Source organism: Ochotona curzoniae, unplaced genomic scaffold, assembly GCF_017591425.1.
Source record: "Ochotona curzoniae isolate NIBS_2020 unplaced genomic scaffold, NIBS_Ocur_1.0 contig_2754, whole genome shotgun sequence".
NCBI classification, from domain to species: Eukaryota; Metazoa; Chordata; class Mammalia; order Lagomorpha; family Ochotonidae; genus Ochotona; species Ochotona curzoniae.
The window spans coordinates 22,094,933-22,119,624 of record NW_024465582.1 but is presented as its reverse complement, the minus strand read 5'-3'; the positions used below and the strand labels follow the sequence as shown (position 1 = coordinate 22,119,624).

Below are 24,692 nucleotides of genomic sequence, written 5' to 3'. Positions count from 1 at the left end.
TGTAACTTTCTTGGAATGATTTTATCTTCACAGAGCCCCCGGTGTAGTTTGGCCTTCTCAAAAATAGTCTGTGGGTCACGGTTCTTCACATCTGGCACCTGTCCTCCAAAGGGAAAGTGTTTTAAAGGCAGCAGAAGCTCACAGGGTGTTTTAAAGCCATACTCAGGTTCCAGCAGAAACCTAAGACTCAACCCTAGTCCAGGAGAGCAAGCATAAGAATTTCCTTCCCCTTCAGGATGCCTGCATACAAGGAACACATCAAAGCATTGATGGCCGCATGTAATTCTACGTGCAGGGAAAGGTCAGCTGGAAGCGAAAGGTCAGAAAAAGCTGTATGGGACAGACAGTAGACAAATGTTAGAAAGATTATGGAGATTTGAAAAAGTGGAAAGAGCACAAAAAAAAAAAAAACCATGAAACTTGAAATTGTGAAGGTTGTAGCAAGGCTTTCAAAATGCTTCGCGTGGCATTGCTTCTCGGCCTTTTGGCTAAGATCAAGTGTAGCATCGGAATGCTTGGTGAAACAAGAGTTAGAATTATCTTTCTTTCTCAATTAATATTGCCCCAACCAAAGTGGCAGTTAGAATTATCCTCAGTTTAGTAAGGTTCACAAATAGGCTATTTCAAGAGAAAAGATTATATCTATCTATCTATCTATTTATTTTTTATTTATTTGAAAGGCAAATTTTCAGAGAGAAGGAGAGACAAAGAGAAAGATCTTCCATCTTCTGGTTCACTCCCCTTACGGCCACAATGGCCAGAGCCTACCCAATCTGAAGCCTGGAGTCAGGAGCTTCTTTAAGTCTCCCATATTGGTACAGGCACATAACGACCATCCTCCCCTGCTTTCCCAGGCCAGAATCAGAGAGCTTCAAGGGAAGTGGAGCAGCTAGGGCCTGAACTGGTGCCTGTATGTGATGTTGGTGCTTGCAAGTGGAAGATTAGCTAGCTGAGCCGTCATGCCAGTCCCAAGAAGATTTTTCTTTAAATAAAAATCAGTTCGTGTCAATAAGCATGAACCATTAAGCTTAACCATTTCACAAGATGAGTTGGGAAATTTTGGTAAGAGTTCAGTGTGTTCTGAAAAAACATTGTTAAAATTCCTCAGGGTTATAAGGAAATGTTTGTAGTTGTTCCTATAATTACACGCAGGCTACCAAGACAAGAATATGGTTGAATCAGTATGCCCAGTAAAGACCCTAGAAGAGTCATAGTGCAGAAGTGTTAGTCCTTTGTTCAGAAAAGTTCTATTTTTCCACCTGTTATTTCCTGGCAAATAGTAGCCTTTCCTAGACTTGCAGGACACAGATCAATAGCTCTCTACCTTAATCATCTAGTGAGCTGCTTATTGTAAGTGGAGTCTATTTTGAGCACACTGACTGGCATTTTATGGATGCTCCACGTTGCTGATTAAATTGTATTTATAGTCTCTAATGTCATTTGAATAATCCAAAGCTTTGTCCCTATTAACTGGAAACAGGCATGTTTTGCTAATACATACTAATGGAAAATTAACCGTTCCTGTCGGGGCTTGGCATAGCTCTCTTATTAAGCAGTTTTATCTTCAACAGCTGTATTACCATTTACTGCATCCTTATATCCTGCTGAATCACCAGATATTATTGCTCTTTGATGCTGTATATGGAGTGGACCCCTCGTTGATTTTTCCAGTAGCACGATGGTGTTTAGTTCCATTTTGTGTTTTAAAATGGTCGGGAGCACAGCAAGGTCCATTTATTGCCTTGCTGGGTGCAGGACAGCATTGTCTGGAACCTGCTTTGTTAGTAGAGCTTGGCCTCTGCGTGCCGTTTACACAGTATCTCCTTACTGGAGCTCTTGTTTCTGGAGCTCTGGGTGGTGAGCAGAAACTACGAGGCCAAGCAAACAAAAGGAAACAAGGACGGACAAACTCTGGGACTTTGGGCTTCTGGAACCTTAATCTGGCCAGAGCCAGTCAAATCTTCAGGAATCAGAGGGGAGGATGTGTGTGATTGTCAGACAGAGCCAAGAGCCAGGCTCTAGGGCAGCTGTAGCCCGCCCTCCACCAGGGAAAACAATAAGCTTCCTTCACAAGAAGCTCAGAGGTGTCCGGTGTGCAGACAAGTGTCCTCTCCCTTATGTATCTCAGCAAAATAAACACACGCACCTACCTCAGACAAGCTGCGGGGGATGGAAGGGAGTGGGAGTGGGGTGCGGATGGGGAGCGGCGAGGGGGGGTTCAACCTCTCCCAGGGGAGATGGGCTTGACATCACCTGCCCCGCCCGCGTGGCGTCTTCAGCAAACTCTCTCCAACCTGCAAAAGCGAGCAGGGGCCACTGAGGATGCAGCGCCACTGGGGCCCCACAGCCGGCTCCGGGCTGCATTATTGATGGAGGGCCGGGCGCAGTGCTAGCTGAGCCAGCTCCGGGCGCAGTGAGAACATCTCGGGGGAGGAGGACAAGAAGCCGGGCCCCTCCCACTCCGCCTTTTCTCGCGTGTCCTGTCCCCGGGACTGGCAGCGGGCGCTGGGCCACTGGCGAGTGTGCGCCAGGATTCCAAACACAGGCGGTGAACCTCTCCCGGGAGCAGCCTTGACGAGAACCGCCGCTGACCTGCCTGTGCCATGCTGATCCTCCCTGGCCTTTGGGGGCCTCTGGAGCTCCGGGGTCCCCGGGAGCCCCGGCTGCCCCGGCTGCCCCGGCTGCACTTTCTCCTGTGTCTCCTTCTTGCAACACGCCCGAGCTCAGCAGACCCGGAACCTGCAGGTGTGAGGGGAACAGGGACCGGCTGGGGCGCGCGGGAGGCTCGGGCCCCCACGGGCATCCCTGTCCGGGGAGATGGGGAGAGGCACGGTGATGCAGGCGCAGGGTGCGGGTGGCGACGGTGACCTCCTATTGGCTGTGCTTGGGTTACCTCAGCTGAAAAGAGAACTGGGCGGCTCTGGCTCTTGCGCTCCTTGGGGTGACTGAACAAACTGTGTCCCACCAGTCGGGGGCGTAGAGAGTAAAGCAGGGTCTGATTTTTCCTAGGAAGAGCACGATGCGGGGGTGGCCAGCCAGCTACTTGGCTTCTGCTACTGTGGCTTGATTTCTCAGCCACATTCCCTAAGGCCAACTCCCTTCACTTGAATTCAGGGAAAGGCTCAAATAACACCTCTTTTCTTCCTGCAAACCAGGGAGTTAGTCCTGAGGCCTTGCCTTAGGGTGGGAAGGAATCAAAGCCCCTACACTTCACGGGATGCTGGGGATACCCTGTTTTTACACGGCAGTATTTGCTTCGGGGAAAATGCTTGCCTTTCTCACTTTCTCTTTCTTTGTTTCTCTTTGTCTTTCTCTCTCTCTCTCCCTCCCTCCCTCCTTCTTTTTCTCACCCTCCCTCCCTTCATCCTTCCTTCATTGTTTAAAATCTGAATCCACAGAGGGATGTATGTGCAAAACCTTACCGAGGGCAACAGCAAATCTGCCGTTTCAGCATCACCTTTATCACCTTTTTATGTTGACAATATTAGTACTCATTGATGATAACACCACAGACACCACCTTTCAGACTGCTAAAACATGAGCCACCAGTTACTAAAATCCAGATGTTATTCTATGCACGGCTTTCCACTTTTTATAGGAATTATTTTTGTGAGTGAATGGCATGTAGATATTTGCAACATAAAGATGGAACAGCAATCAAAGGATAAGAAGATGTGTTCTTGTAATAAAGCCCTTTCCGAGGCCTGGTTAACACTTTGTCCAAAACAGCTTGGCTTGCTTTGGTTTCTCAAGTTTCTCACCCTGTAGCACCTTTCCATTATTCCACTTCCAGAAAGTTGTTCTGAATATCTCTAAGTTTTCTATCCCTGATTCTTTGCTTCATGGTCTTACACTTTTGAGAACCAGTGCATTCTGGATTGGTCTTAGGACTGTGGTTTTCTAACTTGGCTATGTCAGAATCGCCAGAGAGCTTTAACAACTTGGGGATCCCAAGATGCTGTCCTCAGAAACATTTATTTCGCCCGGATTTCAGCCTAGACATTGGGTAGGTCAGGAATTCCCTCCTGTGATTCTAACTTAAGCAGATTGGAAACCACTACCTTGAAATGATAGGACAAAAGATTGCATGGTTAGGTAGATATGTGTTCTGTTGGCATCAACGTTAATATTCAAAATAGATTTTTGTTTTTGGAGAAATTAAATAGGAAACAAGTGGAAGTGAAATAAACGAAGATGTAAATATCGTAAATGAAAGAGGGCAGAGTGTGTGTGTGTGTGTGTGTGTGTGTGTGTGTGTCTAAGTCCTGTCTTTGTGCCTTAGCTAGAATTATGAAATGATGTGCCATCTGAAAGGTAAGAGTTAGTATTCTGATTTTAAGCCAGGGTTACAAATTGTCAGGCAAGCTGAGCTTATTTTCTTGATCCTGGACTGACTTCCCTGAGTTGTACTTTCCTGTTTGTTGAAGGGTACTGTAAGGCTGACTCAATGTTTTCTAGGTAGATGTTTTGAACTATGTGAAGATAAGTGTTCCATTAGCTTAAGCCTTTGGAGCAAATAGCAATAATAAACCGGTTAGGTTTTTATCATATGTAGTATGCAACAGCTAGACTCCAGGCACTGCATTCTTTAATTCTTAGCTCTGTGTGATTTTATTATTCCTGGCTTTCAGATGAGGAAACTGGGATTTAGCTTAAGTAATCGCCCAAGTGCACATATGTAGTTAAGTAGCAGAGCAGGAAATTTAGCAATGACTAATCTGATTCTAAAATCTGTTTTCCTAAACACAAAACATAAATGCAATATTCCATAGTCCGTCTAAGGTACCTAGGTATATCTGAAAAGTAGGAACCACTGATGGTGCAATGTGTGAGTTTAAATGTTTGATTTTAGCTGAAAGACATACTGATACTTGAGTCCTGGAATACAGTCAGGCACAGGCACCTACCCTCACTCTTTTAGGACCTTGCAACTAAATAAGAAATATAAAATGTCTCTGTAAAGGAGAAATATTATGTATTTGGGAATATTTATGCATCATCATTATCACTATCCCAGGGAACACACTGCAGCGATGGGTCATGTTTATATTTTCTAAAATGTCTGCAGTGAAGTCACGTGACGTTTTCTCATGTTAACTTGGTTATCTATCTCCAACTGGGCTCCCCTTAGGAGGCTCTAGGGCAGACATGGGAAAATGCTTTCTAAGGTGCAATTAGATATTTATAACATCATAACACTATCAACTTGAAGAACAGCATCCTGCTTTGGATTTGTTGACTTTTTAATCCTGCCTGTGGTTGTCTCAGCAGCGCCTAAACAAATCATGATATCAACCACAGATGGCCCAAGGGCCAGACATTCCTCACCCCTTTTCTAAGACATAGACACCTAAAATATCTTGTTTGGGGAGACACAATTTAATCTATAATGCACAGTATAAAATTTTACCTGATCTGATCCCTGCCTGAAGTCATATTTATCCATTCTCATGCCATTTTAGATATAATGACAATTATTGTTGTGCTGCTGCTGCTGCTTTCATTGTTTTCTCATTTTTTAAATTCACTTGAGAGGCAGGCACATACACAGGGAGAAAGAGAGCGAGAGAGAGAGAGAGAGAGAGAGAGAGAGAGAGAGAGAGAAAAGGTGAAAGAAATGAGAAAAATTGCTCCATCCTTGGTTCACTTTCCAAGTATCCTGCCTGGCCTCAACCACAGCTGGGAGCTGGGAACTCAATGTGGACACTTCTAGTGTGGGTGGGGGACCCTGGACCCTGGAATCATCACCACCAGCTCCAAGTATCTGCAGAATCAATAAGCTGGATTCAGGAGAGAGGTAAGTACTAAACCAGAGTACTCCCATGTGTTCTGTGGATATCTGAGTCAGCATCTTAACTACTGGGCTGAATGCCTGCCCGTCCCATTGCTGTCTTTTATTTTTTCACATAAGGAAGCGCATTTCTACCTCATTACCTTGCACATACTGTCTTCCTTGCCAATTTATGCCCTTAAAGGCATTTAAATCCTTTGAAGGCATTTAAGCCCTTAAAGGTATTTAATCTTCTTTGAAGATTATCTTGAAACCCACCTTAAACGGTGGTGTTTCCAAAACATCAAAATTTTGATCCTAGATCTATCATCATGACTAAAATAACATTATATAAACATTGGCTGAGATTTGGTTCAACTTAGTTTGTTCTTCCTCTTCTTGGTCATCGTCATTCTCTTCCGTCTCCCCGTTTCCTCTAATCTTTCCCTAGAAGTGGTCTTCTAAGCTGTTAGAAGGGCAAGAGACAGGAGGTATTTTCCCTTGGAGGTGGGTGGTGAAGCTGAATGAAATCAGGGTGTTGGAGGCTGAGCATGCAGACTCAGAGTTTGGTCCAGAGCAGAGTGCTAGGGCCAAGCAGTGGAGCCTGTGAAGGGGTGGCCCAGCACAGGTTCTCTGAGCTGAGACACGTGATTCAGGCTTCTCTGCTGTGTCCACCAGACCAGTGGTGTTTGAGTCTCAGTAAAGCATAAAGGCAGAGCATGCAAGAGGGACAGGCCAGTGCAGGAGCCTCCTCAGAGTGGGCAAAATGCAGCAGCAACAGTCGCTAAGTTCTATGCAGGAGAATGTATGGAATCAGCAGACCTTGTAAGGATGACAGGCTCTAGACTTTCCGCTACAGAAATAGTAAAATTAAAACACTGGGGAAAGCAAAATGTATCTTGTAATGCTGGAGCGCAGTTGGTATTGTATGTGTGAATTCGTGAGTTAATTTTCTTCTTTCCCTGTGTCTGCATGTATCTATATATCACTATATGGATGGACATGCATATATGTGTAATGCATGTGCATTTGACAAATAACGCATATTACATGCGCATCAATGACAATTATTACGTATATGTTGCATGTGTGTGGTTATGAAGATTTATGCATACTAGCTCTGTTCCTTCACGTGAAGCAGTGATTCCTGAGTAGCAATGAGAATTCTTGGCATCTATCACTGGGATTTTCAATTTAATAATTTCCTGTTAGTAAACTGAGATTCCTGGAGAAATGGTTGATTTCATGGCTGGGAAGTATCACATCCTTACGAATCTCTCCTTTCAGACAGCAATGAATTGCTTGAAGAATGATGGGAATGTCTGAAGGGTGCACTAGCCAGTGTGAAGGCATTCCCCCAGACATCTGGGACAAATTGAATCTCAGAATTAGTAATGGTACTGGTAGATGATCATCGTAACAATAATAGAATTTATGGGAACGTAACAATATAATTGTACTAATGGAAAGTCTAATGTAGCTGAAAATAGTACCTAGCTTTAAAGTCACTTTTCACAAAATTGTTAATAATGCAAAGGGGAAAAAAGAGTAATTTTTATGGTGGAGAAATGTGGCAGATACCATTTTAATCAAATTATCAAAGAATGAAAAAAATGTGTGCCATCAGATAGGATCCAGTGAGAACAGCACAGCACTGAATGTGTGACAGTCTTTCCAAAGGTGGTTGCTTCCAATCTAGTTATATTCTAATAAGACTCTTTTGGAATTTTTGTGTGAAGATCATGAAAATTAGACTGACAGCTGTTTCAGAGCAAGGGAGATTGGAGACATTGGCAGCTAGTGACAAGGGATGGTGAGCTGGAAATTTGGTTCACGTGGAGCGTGGGAATGAGATGATAGTTCCTATGTCATTTTCCTGATTTTAATAATAGTATTGGTATATGTATTTGTGTGATATTGGGGGAATGTCCTTCATGAGAAACAGCTCAGAGTATTTTAAAGGGTCATAGAATATGAGTTCACAAAAATTTCTCTTTTCTTGAAATATTTTTTGTTTAAGCATGTTTGAAGAGAACCACAAAGAATTAGTTGAACTTTTTCTGAGAAAGCTCAAGTTAACATAGGTGCTAAGCTTCTGTTTTCCAAAGGATTATAACATTTGGAATAAAAATAGTTTACATATGCTGAGGATGTTTGTCCTAGTTTGTAATCTTTTGAGGTTAATTTTTAATAGTTGATATTATGTGTTTAACAATATAAGATGAACCTCAAAATTAAACAATTTGGGATATGGAGCTTAAAACATTTCGCATAGAATAAACTTTCCTAATAAAACGTTTTCACTATCCAAGCATAGAAAACTCTGAAGTAATGTTAGCATACAACTAATACATGCTATCTTTAATGATGGTTCTGTTCCTTTTACTGAAAATTATATTCTTCTGACTTTTTAAAAGTAATTGAAGTTACTAGTAATGTGTCCCTAAAAGGGAAATTTAACTGATCTTAAATCTTAACGTGCTTTTGTGACTTAACCAATGATCTAGCTAATAACTCTATCTTGTTTCCCAGTTTGCATTTCAGCACTCAGTCTAGCATGTAGTTTTCTTCCTAAAAAGTCCTCAAGAATGACTCATGGTGGGAGGGAGTTGATTAGCAGGTGCTGTGGCAAGAAATACTCATGGCATAAAATACCTTCAGGTAAACTACTTAGTATGGGATCACAAGGCCATAGAATTATTTCAAGATTATTGAAAATCATCATGTTGAAGTGAGTAGGTTGAGAAAATGTGTTTAGAAGCAGGATCTCTTGATCTTGGCCAGAATGACCATTTGGACTGGATAATTCTTTTCTGTATATGCTGGCGGTAGGGTTGGCATTGTAGAATGTTTAGTAGTCTCCCTGGTCCCTACATAAGTCATAAATGAACTGTGCACTCTAAAAGATAAGTCTAACTCTGAAATTGCAGCGCTTGTGAAAGTGACCCTTCTGGAGAGGTGTTTGCAGATGTTAAAAGCCAAAATGAATTACTACTAGATTAAGATAAATTGCACACCCTCAACTTCATGACTCTGGTCTTTATGAAAAGAGAGAGATGGACATTCTGGCACAGAAACACATCACACAGAGAGAAGATGCTCACATCACAACAGTGGCAGGGACTGGAGCGACGTAGCTGTCAACCAAGCGTGCCAAGCGCTAGAAAGCAACAAGGAAGAGTCTTTCCTGGGGCTTGCAATGGGAGTATGGCCCTACTGTGCTTGATTTCAGACTTCCACTTTCTACCACCATAAAATAATAACACATATGCAATTTTTTAAATAAATTATTCTTGTTTATTTGAAAGGCAGTGTAACAGAGAGAAGAGTGATGAAAAAAGAGAGGAAAGGAGAGAATAAGAAAAAGACCTTACAACCATTGCTTCACTCCTTACAGGCCCTCAACAACCAGGGCTGGGCCAAGATGAATCCGGAAGCCCAGAACTCCATTTAGTCTCCCACGCGGCGGCAGGCACCCACATACTTGAGCCTGTAATTAGCTGTCTCCCAGAAAGCACATGTCCAAGAAGCTGGGTCAAAGGTTGAGCCTGAGCTCTAACTCAGGCACTTCAAAGAGGAAAGTGCACTTGTTAACTTCTGCACAAAACGCCTCTTCCAACATTTGTTGGTCCAAGCTGTCAAATCCGTGCCAATTTTTCCTGGCACCTACTATGCCAAATTTTTATGAAAAGTAATATAACCTACAAAATAAAAATTGTAAGCTTAGTCCGTGTGTGACAATCAACATATCTCCAGACATTGTCAAATGGTCTCTGTGGGATAAAAATCACCCCCAGGTGAGAACCACCATACACATCTAATTCTTATCAAAGAATAACATAACAAATGAAACATTTTTTTAAAAAAATCCAGCCTGTATAAACAACAGGATCCCCAGTTCATCTTTTAAGTTTTTACTTTTTACAAGAGTTTTGTTTGGTGTTAAATTTTACTAGAAACTTCTGTTAATGACTCTTGTACAAGGTATTTGAAACGTCAACGTTTCCTCACTGTTCACTGTGAATCATTTTGTTGCAAAAACTGTATTTACTCTTACAAAAATCACAATTATTTATTTCTTTTCATTTTGTTTAAAATGCAGAGACAGAGGTCTCCTAGCCGTTGGTTTAAACTGCTCAAATGCTCCCAACTACCAGGGTGAAGCTGGAAGTTGGAATTCAGTCTCTCATGTGGCAGCAGAAACCCAAGTCCTTTAGTAGCAGCTGCTGCCTCACAGGGTACAAGATCACAGAAAGATGGGAGAGGGAGTTTAGTCAGGACTACGCCCCAGATTCTCTGATGTAAGATCATCAGTGTCTGTTCATCTCATGTTATCTAAACACATTGAATCAGCTTCCCATCTAGCGTTTATCTCTCCCTGCCTTATGAAAGCTAGCCTACACATGCCCGCATCAGGAGAATGTAGCGTTTCTTACAAAGTTTCTTTCCCTTTTCTTCTATTTGTAACAAACTTACGAATCTAGTATCTAGACATCAAAGTAACCTTATCCTTATTTGATATCCTTCTATTAATGCAGTTATGGATGGTGGATCGGAATATTGTGTTCCTGGAATCCACATATAAATCTTGAATTGCATTTACATGCAGTATTTTATTTGATAGTTAGGTTTCTCCCTTTCTCTCAAGAACAAGAAGAAGAAATAGCAAATTTGGAGCAATGAATTCACCCAATTTTCCTTAAGCCTCAATCCTTCAAACCCTGAACAACCATGTAATCATTGTTAAAAATTAAAATTTATTTTAAAAATAAATAAAGGTATTATTTATTGATATAATAACATAAAGGATTACTATTTGTTTTTGGGATGTCTTGGTTTTATGTCATCTTGGTTCTATTAGGAGATATATTCTAATTTCCAAACTTCTGATTTAAGAATAGCATGTATTATCAATTATCAAGATATAATATTTCTGTAGTCTGTTTGCATGTTGATAATGATATATGCCAGAATATTAAAGTGCAGATTAAATAGTTTTAACTATACATATAAAAGCAACTGAAGCAAAAGTGAAAAATACTTATTTTAACTATGTTTGAATTTGAAACATTTTTCTAAGCAAAAACCCAGACACTTGAAAGAGTTTAACATGGAGGAAAGAGATTTTGGAGGATTTAGGATCTTTGCTCCTCATCTGAGATGTCATTCAACTTTTTTTTAAATTTAAATAAAAACCAATATTAAAAGCTAATGCCATTGTCTACTCTTCCTTACACTTTTTCCTTTCTCCATTTATTTCAACTAAATGAAGATCAAAATTAAATATTTAAAAAATGTGACCTTAATGTTTCAGGTAGAAATGATAACATATGGGCCCGGCACGGTAGTGTAGAAGTTAAAGTTCTCACCTTGGACGTACCGGGATCCCATATGGACGCCGGTTCTAATTCGGCGGCCCCACTTCCAATCCAGCTCCCTGCCTGTGACCTGGGAATAGAGTCGAGGACAGCCCAAAGCTTTAGGACCCTGCATCCACGTGGGCGATCTGGAGGAAGCTCCAGGTTCCTGTCTTTGGATTGGCTCAGCACCAGCCGTTGCTGCTGCTTGGGGAGTGAACCATTGGATAGAAGATCTCTGTCTCTCATCCTCTCTGTATATCTGCCTTTCCAATAAAAATAAATAAATCTTTAAAAAAAGAAAAAATGATGACATAGTTATTTCGTCTGAAAGTGTTTATAGCATAATGTACACATTTTGGTAATATCTGAACAGTATCTGAGCAGAGCCTGTTCTGATATTTTGCATGAAGTCATAGATGAAAATTAAGATGCTCTACAGAACTTTAATGCAATACTGTCATGTCTCAACTCTCCTGTAAAAGGAGGAACAAAAAAAATCTTTTAATCTCTGGAATGACTATTAGATGTTACTGTTTTATTTTGGCAGTTACCGATAGAAGAATGCCAGGTGGAACACTTCCCACGCTGATTAAGAAAGAAATGATTGTGACAGCTTCAGAAATGAATGTCATGGGCTTGGCACTCTCCCTCAATGTCTGTACAGATTTTCTGATGTTCCTTGTTTTGCCTGTGAAGTTAAGTTTAATGGTAGAGCCTTATTGTCAAAGTACCGAGCTAAGTTTATCACATTTTGAAACTCTGAAGTAGCAAGCCTGTGGAAGAACTTGGGTTAGGACACAAAATTTCTGTAAATTCCTGCCCCTTTTGTTTTATTCTCTCTCTCTCTCTCTCTCTCTGTGTGTGTGATTCAGCCTCATTCATTCAGGGAAGTGCTCAAACCACATCTGCCTGTTCTCTTGCCAACTTCTTTTAAACACCAACATTAGTTGAATGAGCCTCCTGCCAGTTCTTCTGCTAGCAACAGTAAGGTTTATATTCTTATTTTTTTGACTAAAAAATGTCTAAACAAAGAACTTATCTCTGTTTCTGTTTTAATAGCGTCTGTAGACTACCTGCTTTCCACTCTGAGAATTTGTGTATCTGGTCTCTTAGTGGGACTTTCCAAAGCAGAAATCAGAAATTATTTGTCTTCTTTTTTTACTCTTGGGATTCGTTTGGCTGAGATGAGAGAATGATGAGTATTCATGCTTTAACGGTCCAGGTGCTGCTGGCTTTATGGCTGCCTGATTGTACTTTCAGTATTTCAACTGGCCACATCAGCTTGTATATTCTAGCACTGCCTCTCCACCCCTCTGATTTCTTTGATAGCATGCGGCTCATTTTCTAGGATGTTAGGGTCTGGATTCCAACATGAGAGGATAGTAGGCTATGTCAGAAAAATCTTGGAAAAGAGTGATTGGTTGAAAGTGAAACCTTACTTCATTAATGAAAATCTCAACAGAAGACAAAAGTGATCGGAAATAAAAAAATCAGTTACAAACCGGCCTGAACCGTAATCATAGCTGGAAAACAAATGGAGGTGCAGTGTGCTGCACGGCCATGCTGTGTGCCTTGTCCCCGGGCACTACCATGCTCACTGTTCCATTATTGTCTGCTGATCCCTCTCTGACCCCTGAACTTGTCTCTTTGCCTTTTCAATGGCAGATTTTACAGCTAGAAGGAGAGACAGACAGAGAGATCCTTCATCTGCTGGTTCACTCCCCACATGGCTTCAGTGGCTATAGCTGAGCTGATCTGAAGCTAGAAGCTTCTTCAGGGTCTCTCACATAGGTGCAGGAGTTCAAGGATTTGAGTCATCCTCTGCTGCTTTCCCAGGCCGTAAGCAGGGAGCAGGATCAGAAGTAAAGCAGCTAAGACTCCATCCAGCACCTAAACAGAATGTTGGCATCACTGCTGGAAGCTTAGCTTCCAACACTGTGACACCACTTCAGAAAATGGAACTTCTTTGGTGAATGAAACTTACTGATGTGAGTCATTGATTTTTTTTTTTTCTGGCTAAGAAAATGAGAAATTTGGTCATCTTCGCTAGACCCATGCATTTTAAAATACATGTTTGAAAATAAAGCAGAAAGCACCCTGGAAGACTGTTCTGTTCTGACTAACCAATGGTATTTTTTTAAGCTATTATAAACTGTCAGGTCGTTAGTTTCAGCAAGAATATGTAATCACATGTTCTTGTTCTTACAGATGCAGATTTTACCAGTCTACCTGTGCGAGAAGAAATGATGGCAAAGTACTCTAATCTTTCCTTGGAGATTCATAACATATCATTGACAGGTAAATCTGCCACACTGCAAATAATGCAATGTCGACTTAACTTGTCCTTTTTCAAACATTCAAGCCATTGCTTTTTGTCTCATAAAGTGCTGATCCCTGTGGTGGTAAAAACATACCCTTACCTTCTGCAGTCCTCCTGTGGCATAACGGGTGATTACAGACAGGACACTGTGGTCTGGGTTTAGCTGTTCCTGACCCGCAGGGTCCTAGAAAACCCGTTGGGAACCAGAACTCCTGAGAAGTGGGAGACTCACTGTTGGTTTGGAGGTACTCTGTATATGTTTTCATTAGTTCTTCCAAGTATATCCACTTCAGTTACTCTTCACTGAGAGAATTTGTCCACCTACCAGCAAACCTTTAGCCAGAGAACCTGAGGGTGCTATCAAATAAGTTCATGATAATGCTATGGGAAAACACATAAAGAATTTCAAAATGAAACCTGGCTGTGCGTGTGTGTTATCTTTCATAACTTGAGATTCTAGTGTTTGAAAAGTAATTGTAGAGTTCTTTAAATTCCTGAGACTAGCTAATCTGGTGATATTAAAATGAGAGTATGATTAAAACATTTTAAGCTCCCCATTTTATTTTTAAATGTCAGTAGCTCCTTTTTGTTCTACATGCCCAGGACTTAATTGTTCAAGAGTCTTAGGAGTAAATCCCCTATTTCTGTTCGCTGTGACTAAACCGTGTACATGTGACTATGCATTTGTACTTCCCAAGCTGATACCAACATCATGCTTGTACTCAGCTTTTTCAGGGAACATTTTCATGATCTTGTGCAGCTTTTGTATGTTTGCAGGAATATTGTCATCATCCCAATATTTCAAGTGTATCCTGATCTGTGAAAGACAAGCATTAGACACACTGTTGCCTGTTCTTTCAGTTTTGCTCTGTTGTAGGTATTGGTTGCCTCTGTTTGGATGGAAGGTTTCTTTAAGAAACATTCATGTGAAAACAAAGTTTCCAGATTCCCAGTCCAGCTTGGCAACCTGTGCATCTGGCCAGACTTCAGGTGTCCAGTGCAACGGGGACCTGGAAACACCAGGCCAGTGCCCACAGCAGGATCTGAAAAGGAGTTTTATTTGATTCCAGGCTACTTATTTACTTAACTGGCTTAGCAGGTGTAGCTCCTAGTTACTCTTTTATTGTAACTATGCCATTATAACTAGAGAGAGAGAGAGAGAGAGAGAGACTGCAACTATACCCTGCTCCTTCACCACTGCAAGATAGATGATTGAATAATCACACACTTAATATTTAATAATGCATCTCATCAAAACTTGGATGACTGCACTTAGTACTAAGCAGAGGACATAGCATAAGTGGGACAGGGAACCTGAGTCATTGCAATTCTCTCTCATCTCTTTCTAGCTGGCATTTAAAAATCCCCACCTCGGAGTATTAAATCCCAAGCCACATCTTCAATGGAACAGAGACTTACCATGTTAAAATCCATTCAACTGAGATTTACTGAGAGTCTAGTTGAAACTAGTGAACAAACCAGTTATCTTTTTGCTCTCCTTGCTTGGAGAGACAATGGATACAAAGGTAAATAAAACAATTTTTTTTTTTTAAGCCAGGTAATGTCAAGCACAGGAAGGCAAACAAATAAAGTGATGTGTTGGTGGGTGAATGTAGGAGAGCAATGTTAAACAGGACGGCTATGGGAACCTAGCTAAGAAGTAGGCGTTTGGGGCCCGGCGCGGTGGCGCAAGTGGTTAAAGGTCCTCGCCTAGCACGCCCGGGATCCCATATGGGCGCCGGTTCTTATCCCGGCAGCCCCGCTTCCCTTCCAGCTCCCTGCCTGTGGCCTGGGAAAGCAGTTGAGGACGGCCCAAAGCTTTGGGACCCTGCACCCGCGTGGGAGACCCGGAAGAGGCTCCTGGCTTCGGATCGGCATAGTATCGGCCCGTTGCACTCACTTGGGGAGTGAATCATCGGACGGAAGATCTTCCTCTCTGTCTCTCCTCTCTGTATATCTGCCTTTCCAATGAAGAAATAATAAAAATAAATCTTTAAAAAAAAAAGAAGTAGGCGTTTGACCTGAGATAGCCATGTGCAGGAGCACTAAGATGCACAGGCATGCAGAATTAAATTCTCTGAAAGGAGCCTTGGGTAATTACATTTTTACCGGCTTAGCCACTGATGCCAGGAGATCCAGATCTCCAACACTGATACCAAAGTATAAACACATATATATATAATACATAGAACTCTGTTATCAAAAAGATGTGTTAAGTTCTCCACTTACATTCCATGCGTGAGGGCCCTCTTTTTTTTTTCTTTATTTTTGACAATCTTTACATAGTTAATTAGGGCACAAAGATTCAAGGGCTACAGGAAAGTGGGTAAGACTATTATTTCCACATTTGTGTGTGTGTATCTAGGGTAAAGAGAGACATAAAGGGAGAAGCCCCACCCAGCCTCCCACCCATTCCAGGTCCCCAAGGTGACATGCTCTGAGGGTCTTGCTCAAATGGTTTTGATAGTTCGACAATTATGAATTGCTGCCAATCTCACCATTCCAAGCACAATGAAAACACTGCAGAACCCATTGATTGACATAGTCCACCTTAGAGTCTCCGTTTGCCCAGTTTTTCACTGCCAACATATGGCTGGGGTAGTTGATTGATTTGTTTTGGCCACAGTTGTGGTGCCAGGTGTCCTCTGCAGGTTCCGATAGGCTGCCATATCCTCCACGTACACTTGGTTATGCTGTTCACTGCTCTCTCTGAGCCTCTGAGGAGGCTCAGCTTGACACTTGCACTCCGTGGCAGACCATGGAACCTGCACTTTTCTTCATGGTTAGGGTTCTGAGTCCGGCAGTTCGATTGGGGAGATCCCAAAAGAAACTTTATCTGAGGTGATTCCAGACCAGATTCTGGTGTGTGTTCTTGCAAGTACAGGGCCTGGCACAGACCATCGTCCCCATCAGCTGGTGGCTGCAGTTGCTGGGTCGGTTCTGTTTCCAGTGCTGTTTTCTGCTGGAACCAATGGGTGTTGCAGTCCAGCCTGATTCTGCCCAGCACACACTCGGCCCTCACATAAACCAGCGGAAGCTGCAGCCTAGTCAGAGCCATCCACAACAACCCCCACCAGGCCTGCCCCGTGCCCTGGTTCCCGTGCTTGCCAATACGTACAGCACACTAAACCAGTTTGTCTGTGGGCCCCCTTGTTTTATCTTGTTTTACTCTTAACTCTGATAAAATTCAGGTATTTTTAAATGCTTTGTTCTGTGCATTTACTCATGTTGAGGGAAAGAAGATGACAGAATGAAGAAATCACTCTTGAATACTTCTATACCCTCCTTCTAAACTTCACTCATTGCAGCAACACATTTTTCAGTTTTGCATAACAATGTTATTCTACTTGTGATTTCTTCTGATTTGTTTCTAAAATAGTTCTGCCATATTTGCAAAGATATAGAAAGTCATTAGAATTATTCCCTTCAAAATGTAAATGGTTGGTTGAACAAGATAATCTAATGAATTGACTTTTTTTCCCTTGCCTTTCCTTTATTTCATTGTGTTCAAGTGAAGATGTGCAACAAGGTTCAAAACAAATAGAGATAATCTGTTAAGGTACAGAAGTTAGGCAACTTGTGATGACAATAGATACTTTTGATTTGTATGTGCATAAAAGGTAGGGCACGCTACAAATTTGTAGTCTGTGACTCCAAAGCCATAAGGAAGTAATGGGTGTGGAATGGAATATACGGGAGCAGGTATTGGATCTTCTGAGTTGTAGGTCTTTGTGCAGGACAGGATGATGCTCCCCAGGTAATCTTAAGCATTGCTTTCCAACGAGACCTAACAGTTCAGAGTTTATTCTGGGGCTGAATTGGTGTACACCCTAGAACTTTTGGACCTATGGAATTATACAAATGCTATTACAATCTTAATTTTTATGTGGAAGAACACAATGCAATTTCCAGTGTAAATCTTGGTCATTGTGTATGGGCCAGTTTTATGGCCTCAAACAGATTCAATTAGTAATCCATTAAGTCAATGAATTCTTGAGTGGATTTGGCCTTGCAGAGTTGAAAACAAAGCTCTACAAATGTCAAAAATCTAAGGAAGACAGAAAGGAGCACTGAGAAAAGTTTGGTTATGATATTTCTCTTTATCAGACCTAAGGGCCAAATGTAGAATCATTATTAAAATTGCTGAATGAATGGATAAATGGCAAGCATATAGTGGATGTTCAGAAAGCATTGAATGAACAGATAAATGAATATGGATGCACTATCATTGCTAGACACCCGCTTGTGTTATTGGGTCAGTTTAGGTTTTTAACTTAGCTCTTAAAGCCCTGAGTGGGATGATATGATTACTTTGATGGAGTGAAAGAGTGTTTGATTCTTAGGCTTCCATAGTGAGTGAAGGTGCTTTGCCACTTGCACAACCTCTGTGAGGTGGAAGGGTGCTCTGATTCCAGTTATCTAAAATATAACAAGCAACCATGGGCCACAGTTTTGAATTCACTTTTTTTTTTTATTAACAATAGTAGCAACATAGTTATTTGGTGACTAAAACAAGATAATCATTTGCCATTGTTTTCACAGAACTATTTTATAGAGAAGTTGTTAATGTGGTTGTTATATTCTTCATAGTGTCAAAATGTTTTATTTTTGGATTATTACTCTGTGTTAAAACTAAATATTATAATGTTAAAAATCAGAAGTAGGCCACTCTGAAATTTAAAAGGAACTGTGTATTATTTTTTATTTGACTTTAAAATTCTCGTAATCAGTCTGGGAAATAGAGTTGTAATCATTAAATATATTAATACCTTTGTGATAATTGGAACAGAGGAAACACTAACAGACAGGACCTTTGTTGGGTAAAACTCAACCACATCTTCTCTAGGATATTTTTTAATACAGCTTCTAGAATCTTCCTAATCAATAAAAAAAATGATTATGATTCCTTACTTCAATATGAAATGAACTTTTGGAAATAGGTTAAATTGCAAGAATTGAAGACCAAGTTCTTACAGTGTTTTATAACTTCTGGCTATAAAGTTTAAGATATTCCCATCTAGAAAAGTTATTTTACAAATTCCATCCTACTTCATATGAAGAAAAGTGCAGTATTGATGTTAAAAATAAGACTGGTTCTCCTAGTGCGGCCTTCTTCTTGTTTCTGTAAGAATTCAGGCTCCTTTATATGTATTTCAGGTGTAACAGGCAAATTTATTAACTTCTAATGTGAGGTAACAAAAAAATCAGACTGCTGGGGCTCCATCTTTCCCATCTTGACCTCAATGAGATTCGTCCTATCTTATCAAATGCATGCATATTGTAGTGTGCACAGCTCTCTAAAGTAAAAATTTCTGCTATATTTGCAAACACTAATTTATATTAAAAATTATAATAGAGTTTCTTTATAGATTATAGTTGAATTTTATTTCAAGTGATATTTAGATGGGCCCAGTCAGATCTGTAAATCATTTCTCTGAAGACTGCTGAAAGACCCACAGACTTAAAACATGAATTACCAAAACACCAAAGGATTTACAGAGATTTTGATTTTAAGAACAGTCTTTTAAAAATACGTTGGGGAACTTAAAAAAATGAGCATAGTTTTAAAAGTGCAGAGGTCATGGCTATTTTTGCAACACTCTAACAGCAACGGATTGCAGTTGCTCAATATTGAGGAAGTTGGGACATCCATTGCATTCACCTTAGTTTGTTGACTAAGAAAAGATTTTGTTAGTGGTTGAACATCTTTCGTATTTTTGAAGCTAAATAAGCATTGCATTAACAATATGAAAGTTTAAATGTAGTAGTCATACTATTTATCTATCATCACACATACATTGCTGTAATACTACATTATAAATCTGCTTCAATTTCTACTAGGATTTTTTTTTCATTAAATATCATGTTTCAGTCGTTGGAAAATGAAGAAGTTAATTTCATTTTCATGAAGATTTCATATTTTGAGAGTTTGCATGCCCTGGTCATGAGAATTTAGTTCAATCTCACTTAAATTGGAAATTCAACTCACTACCTTAATGCGTTATTCTGGTCAAGACAGTCAATTTCTACTTGTCTTGCCGCTAATGTAATAGCAACCATGACATTTATGTCAGAACCACAGAGCATTTGTTAAAATTAAATGGTATGATAATGATATGGGTGAATGTTAGCACCAAACATCAGAGCTTTTATTATATTCTCCAGTGGGAAAATGGTGAGATGAAGTAAGTGGGCATTGATAGAGCATCTGATACATTTGGTAAGGTTACTTCAGGAGGTTTGTGGAAAAAATGGGATCAGAAGATCACTCATATAGATGTCAAAATTATTTGAAATCCATGAGTGGTTGCTTCTTTTTAACTTTTTTTTTCATGGATTTCTCAAAGATCCCTTTCATGTGTGTATTTCAAACTACTGTTCACCAAATTAAGTTTTTGCTTTAATTTTGTTTTTTTTTCGGAAACTCTTTGCAGTACCGTTCTATTAATAGTGCTTTCTTTATAATAGCATCTTTCAGAGCCTCGTGAAATAACTTGTTCCATTTTATAAATAAGGAGTCTGGTATCCAGCACGAATTTAATTTATTTGCAAGTGAAAGATATCCATCCAATCGAAGTACTTAAATAATCTTAGTTTTGCTCTTAGAAGGACAGATGTGGTGTCGTTACTTCAAAATGAAAGAAGACAAACTAGCTAATGGAAGTTTGAAAATCGTTTGCCTGGTTCTGGTGAAAGACAATGAAAACCATAATAACAAGGATTGAAGAGAACAGGAAAGTCTGATGGATATTTCAGAGGAGAATCAAGTGAACGTACATGTATGTGATTCAATGTTAGGAATCGTGGAAAGGAAGGCTAAGGTATTCCCTCGGTTACACCAGGTTTGAAATGGCTGCAGAATACTCAGTTTACATGCTCAGCAGATACTTGGAGCTACAAGTCTGTAAATTAAGAAAGAAATCTTGAGTGGAATTTGGAGTATTCAAAACAAACAATGGTATCCCAAGAAATAGTCAAACCCACCACGGGAGTGTCAAGTTGAGAAACAAGAGACAAGAGAGCAAGATAAGAGAGGCATCAAGGTTTTAGTCATGATTAGAAGATTTTGATGTGATCAGGAAAATGTTAAAATATTTAATACTAAATCAAAGATGTTCAACAGCGTGTACTAGAAGCAGAGTAAAGGGAATTTCAAGGAATTGATGCATAACAACATCTAATATTTTTGAGGCATCAATTAAGACATGAACTCTGGAAAGGGAACACTGGGTTAAGTAATGAGGCCATTTTTAACCTAAAAGACAGCAAATGTGGTAGTGTGAAGAGGGGGACACCTCAGAATATGTGTACTGAAGCTGGAGTTCAGGTAAGGACAGAGGATCTAGCCAGCTGTTTCTTTCAGGAGACTGACCAGTGAAGTACATTTTTGTGACAGATATTTGATTGAGAGACAGGGCTGAATTTTAAGTGTGCCTCAGGAAAAGGATCCAGTGAGGAAAAGTCACAGGAACATGAGCCTAGGACCAAATATAGTTGGCCCTGAAACATTCTATCCTGCTGTTAATATCTAGGATAATACCTGGCATATAGAAAGTGTTCAACAAATATGCTGAAATATGTAAATCCCTTGGTTTTTACATACTTCATTTGTCCCTAGATAACTTGACTCCTTTTAAGGTCTTTCTGTATCCAGGTTTTGTGTTTTTTTTTTTCTTTTGTTGAGCATAAAATTCAGTTCAGCAAATTTGTAATTACGCAAGCAGTTATTTCAAGTAGGTGCTCACGAAGCACTTCACATGAACTGTACTTCACTGTTTGCGAACTTGGCATCTGATCATTGCTTAAGGAAGCGTTTTATAAAGTTTTAAGCCTGGCTAAAAGTGGCTTGGCATTTTACTAATGTTCTATTTTTTTTTTTTTTTCATTCTGTATTGTGGCTCTGAATTCCATGGCATTATTGGGCATGAGCAAATGTTGGGAAATTGGTTTATATGATGTAGTGACCCCTCTCAAATGCAATATTTGTTCTTACAATCAACTAATACTCTTCTGATTTCCATTTCACCACTTTGTTTTATTACTGAAGCTTAATAAATGTTACATCCTTAAATATTAGTTTCATTTTTTTTCCTTTTAACAATATTGTTAGGGTTACTTATTCATTGATCTGAAAGACAAATAGAGACAGAAAGAGAGACATAGCCAAAGGCAGAGGGAAGTTCTTTCATGAACTGGTTCACTCCCGAAATGTCTACAACAGCCAGGGCTGGGCCACATTGAAGATAAGAGCAAGAATCGCAGTCTGCTTTCTATGTGGGGGACAGGGACCCAAGTATGCTGGGGATTAATTAACAAAGGACACAAGGCCATGCAGAACTGAATTTTTTATCATGGCAAAAGGGTTGCCATCACCTCACAGGATGACACACTGAAACAAAGAAAGTGAGGGTTTTTATACTTTTACAAAAACATAATGCAAGCAGTGGGAAAGCAGGTGTGCCGAGCACAGATAAGCTAAGTTTCTACAAGGTCAGAGTAACCCATAACAGTTCCAAGCTCAGGGTAGATAAGTAGCTCTACTGTGGGAAGAAAAGGCTCAGGCAGCATTCCAAGGGACAATAAAACATCAAACAATGGGGTCAAGTGTTCCACATCTCCAGGCCTATGCATGGTTCTTGCACATAGACAGTAGGTCCTCTGCTTTCTGTTTCTCCTGGTATGTCTGCCAAGAATCCACATCACAAGTCATCGGGTGTTTCATGTGCTGACTTAGATGTGCAATGTGCTCATTCCAAGTGCACACTGGCAGGAAGCTTGATTGGAAGTGGAGTTGGGACTGAGGACTTGCAATGAGATTCTAAAGAATGAAATGTGGGAATCCCAAGTAGTGACTTAATCCACTGCATCACAATGCTCACCCCACAGGCATTTCTAAAAATAAGTATCACATAATTTTCAAATTTCCCAAGGATGGCTCTTTTGTCTCTATTTTGTAATTTTCTATTGAAAAAAGCCCAGATAGTTTTTCTTATAGAGTTTTCCCATGTCTGCATCTCGTGCATTGAATGAAATGTAGTTTATATTTGTTCTATAATGGACTTAGAATATGTGGCAAACATAGGGGTTAAGAGAAGTGGAGTTAGAGGAGGGGAATAGCATAGGGAAGGGAGGGGAGGGAATCAATGCATCATGCCAAATAATAATAATAACAATAATAATGAAAAGAGGTAGGATGAAACACTTATGTTCCACATCAGAGTACTTGAGTTCAATTCCCAGCTTTGCTATTGCTTCTAGCTTCCTACTAATGCAGACTCTGAGAGAGAGTGTCATAGCTCAAGTAGTTGGCCCTTGCTTCCATTGTGAGAAACCTGACCTGAATTCCTGGCTCTTGACCTTGGGTCAGGCTGAGTTAGTCATTTAAGGCTGAATTAGGAAATGGAGGAAGGAGAGCTTTCTGTGTGTCTCCCTACTTCATAAATAAATAAGTAAATAAGTAAATAAATGGAAATATATCTGAAGCTTTGGTTGGTTTCAAGATTTCCCTGCTTTTGACAAGATGATGTCCTAGGTGGTGGGATATTCTTCCATTCAGTTATGTTTTTGTAGATTCTTTCAATGGTTGATCCAAAATGTTAAGGTTGCTGATTAATGAGAGATGCAGCATCATTTGTCATATTTAGGCTTCTATGGTTTGTTTTTATTTATTTGTTTGAATTATTTTATAAAGAGAAATTTTTCCTTCTCCAGCCAGCAGTACAGTTAGTAAAGAGCCATCATGGTACATGCTTGCTAGTTTTCCATTTTTTTTCCCACTAATCAACATTAAGCTTGGCTGTACACACACACACACACACACACACACACACACACACACATATCCTCCGTCAGTGGGAGGTATTTAATCATGTATCTACACACACACACACACGCCCTTAAAAGAAAAATGGGATTTTTCCCTGGCTCTGGTAGCAACTATTCTAGCTTTCCTATACATGTGAACATTTAGTGTATGTGTCTAGCTGTGCTTGACTTGATTCATTTAACTTAATTTCCTTCAGCTTCATCCATATGTTGTCGTAACAGTGAAAGGGGGGAGGGTGAATGAACATAGAGAGAAAATGAAATGACTTCTCTGTTAGGAGAAGAGATAGGAGATTTGATAGTTCTGCAGCATTGTTTAGGTGTCCTGCGAAAACTTCTGGGATGAGTCAGTCTTCCTTAATTGCTCCTGGGGATGGGAATTTAGGACACTTGAGTTCTCAGGGAAAGCTCTGCTTTGAGTTAGAAAAGAGGCTTCATTCCCTCAGATGCCTTCTGTTCAAATGCCTGCTGCACTATTGGCAGTCTGAACTCCTTCAACATATGCATGTACTTATATTACAAATATATATCTGTGTGTATATGTATGTATATATTCCTTTAAGACACAACACCATGCGATTCATCCTGATGTTTGAAACTCAGTTAAAAGCATAACTACAGAGCACACCTTCAGTTCTCTGACTGACTCTTGTCTGGTAGGTTCTGAGTAGGAAGGACAACACATGGTGTATGGCTCAAATCCACACCACACAGTAAATGGTCTTGTAATAGCCATCAGCAGAGTTCCTGAAAAGAGAAAATCATCACTCCTCCCTTACCTGATGATGTGCATCCTTTATCACAGTTGTTCTGCTGTTGTTCTGGTGTTACACTCTCAGGGCACGGACACAGGTTCTGCTCTCTGCTAGTATCTCAGCTACATAGCTTTTAGTAAATCTTGTCACACCCACATGTTTTTATGATGGTATGAGCGTTAAGTCAAAACTTTATTTAGCTGTGGTTATGAATGAGTATGAAAAGTACAGAGATCTGTGTTGACTGAGGAATGTGCTTTAGAGATAAAATGAATGTTACATTAAAGAACTGTGATACTGTATTATCGTTAATAACTTGAAATGTTCTCTATAATGGATTCCCTGAATGTAACTCCCAGAACATTTTGTTTTCTTTTCTATGGCTAACAGAACATCCCAGTATGCCAGTGGAAAAAAATATCACTGTAGAAAGGTCTTGTAATGTAGAACTCACATGCCAGTTCACAACATCTGGAGATGTGAATTCCATAAATGTGACTTGGAAAAAAGATAATGAACCACTGAAGGATCATTATCTCATCAATACAACAGGAAACATCTTGTCTACCCAGTATGCGTAAGTATGCCAAAATCCAGTCTGCATTGCAGGCCGATGATCTGTGTCAGAAAATTCTAAGTGTACATTTTTCACCTTATACTCA

At 40.1% G+C, this 24,692-nt stretch overlaps 1 protein-coding gene and 1 pseudogene across 3 annotated transcripts in view; both read left to right on the top strand.

Moving 5' to 3' along the window:
* The first annotated feature begins 468 nt into the window (after window positions 1-468).
* On the top strand, window positions 469-616 carry LOC121154689 (annotated as a pseudogene).
* Window positions 617-2,478: 1,862 nt separating this feature from the next.
* Window positions 2,479-24,692, top strand: part of EMB (embigin) — a 37,898-nt gene continuing 15,684 nt past the window's right edge. For 2 of the 3 annotated variants that reach the window (XM_040977520.1, XM_040977519.1), the window contains exons 1-3: window positions 2,479-2,745; window positions 13,339-13,428; window positions 24,421-24,607. In XM_040977520.1, coding sequence (XP_040833454.1) covers window positions 2,604-2,745; window positions 13,339-13,428; window positions 24,421-24,607 — 419 coding nt within the window. In that variant the 5' untranslated portion in view covers window positions 2,479-2,603. Of the gene's footprint in view, window positions 2,746-11,992; window positions 12,115-13,338; window positions 13,429-24,420; window positions 24,608-24,692 lie in introns of those variants that run through there. The other variant, XM_040977521.1, reaches the window with a different exon arrangement.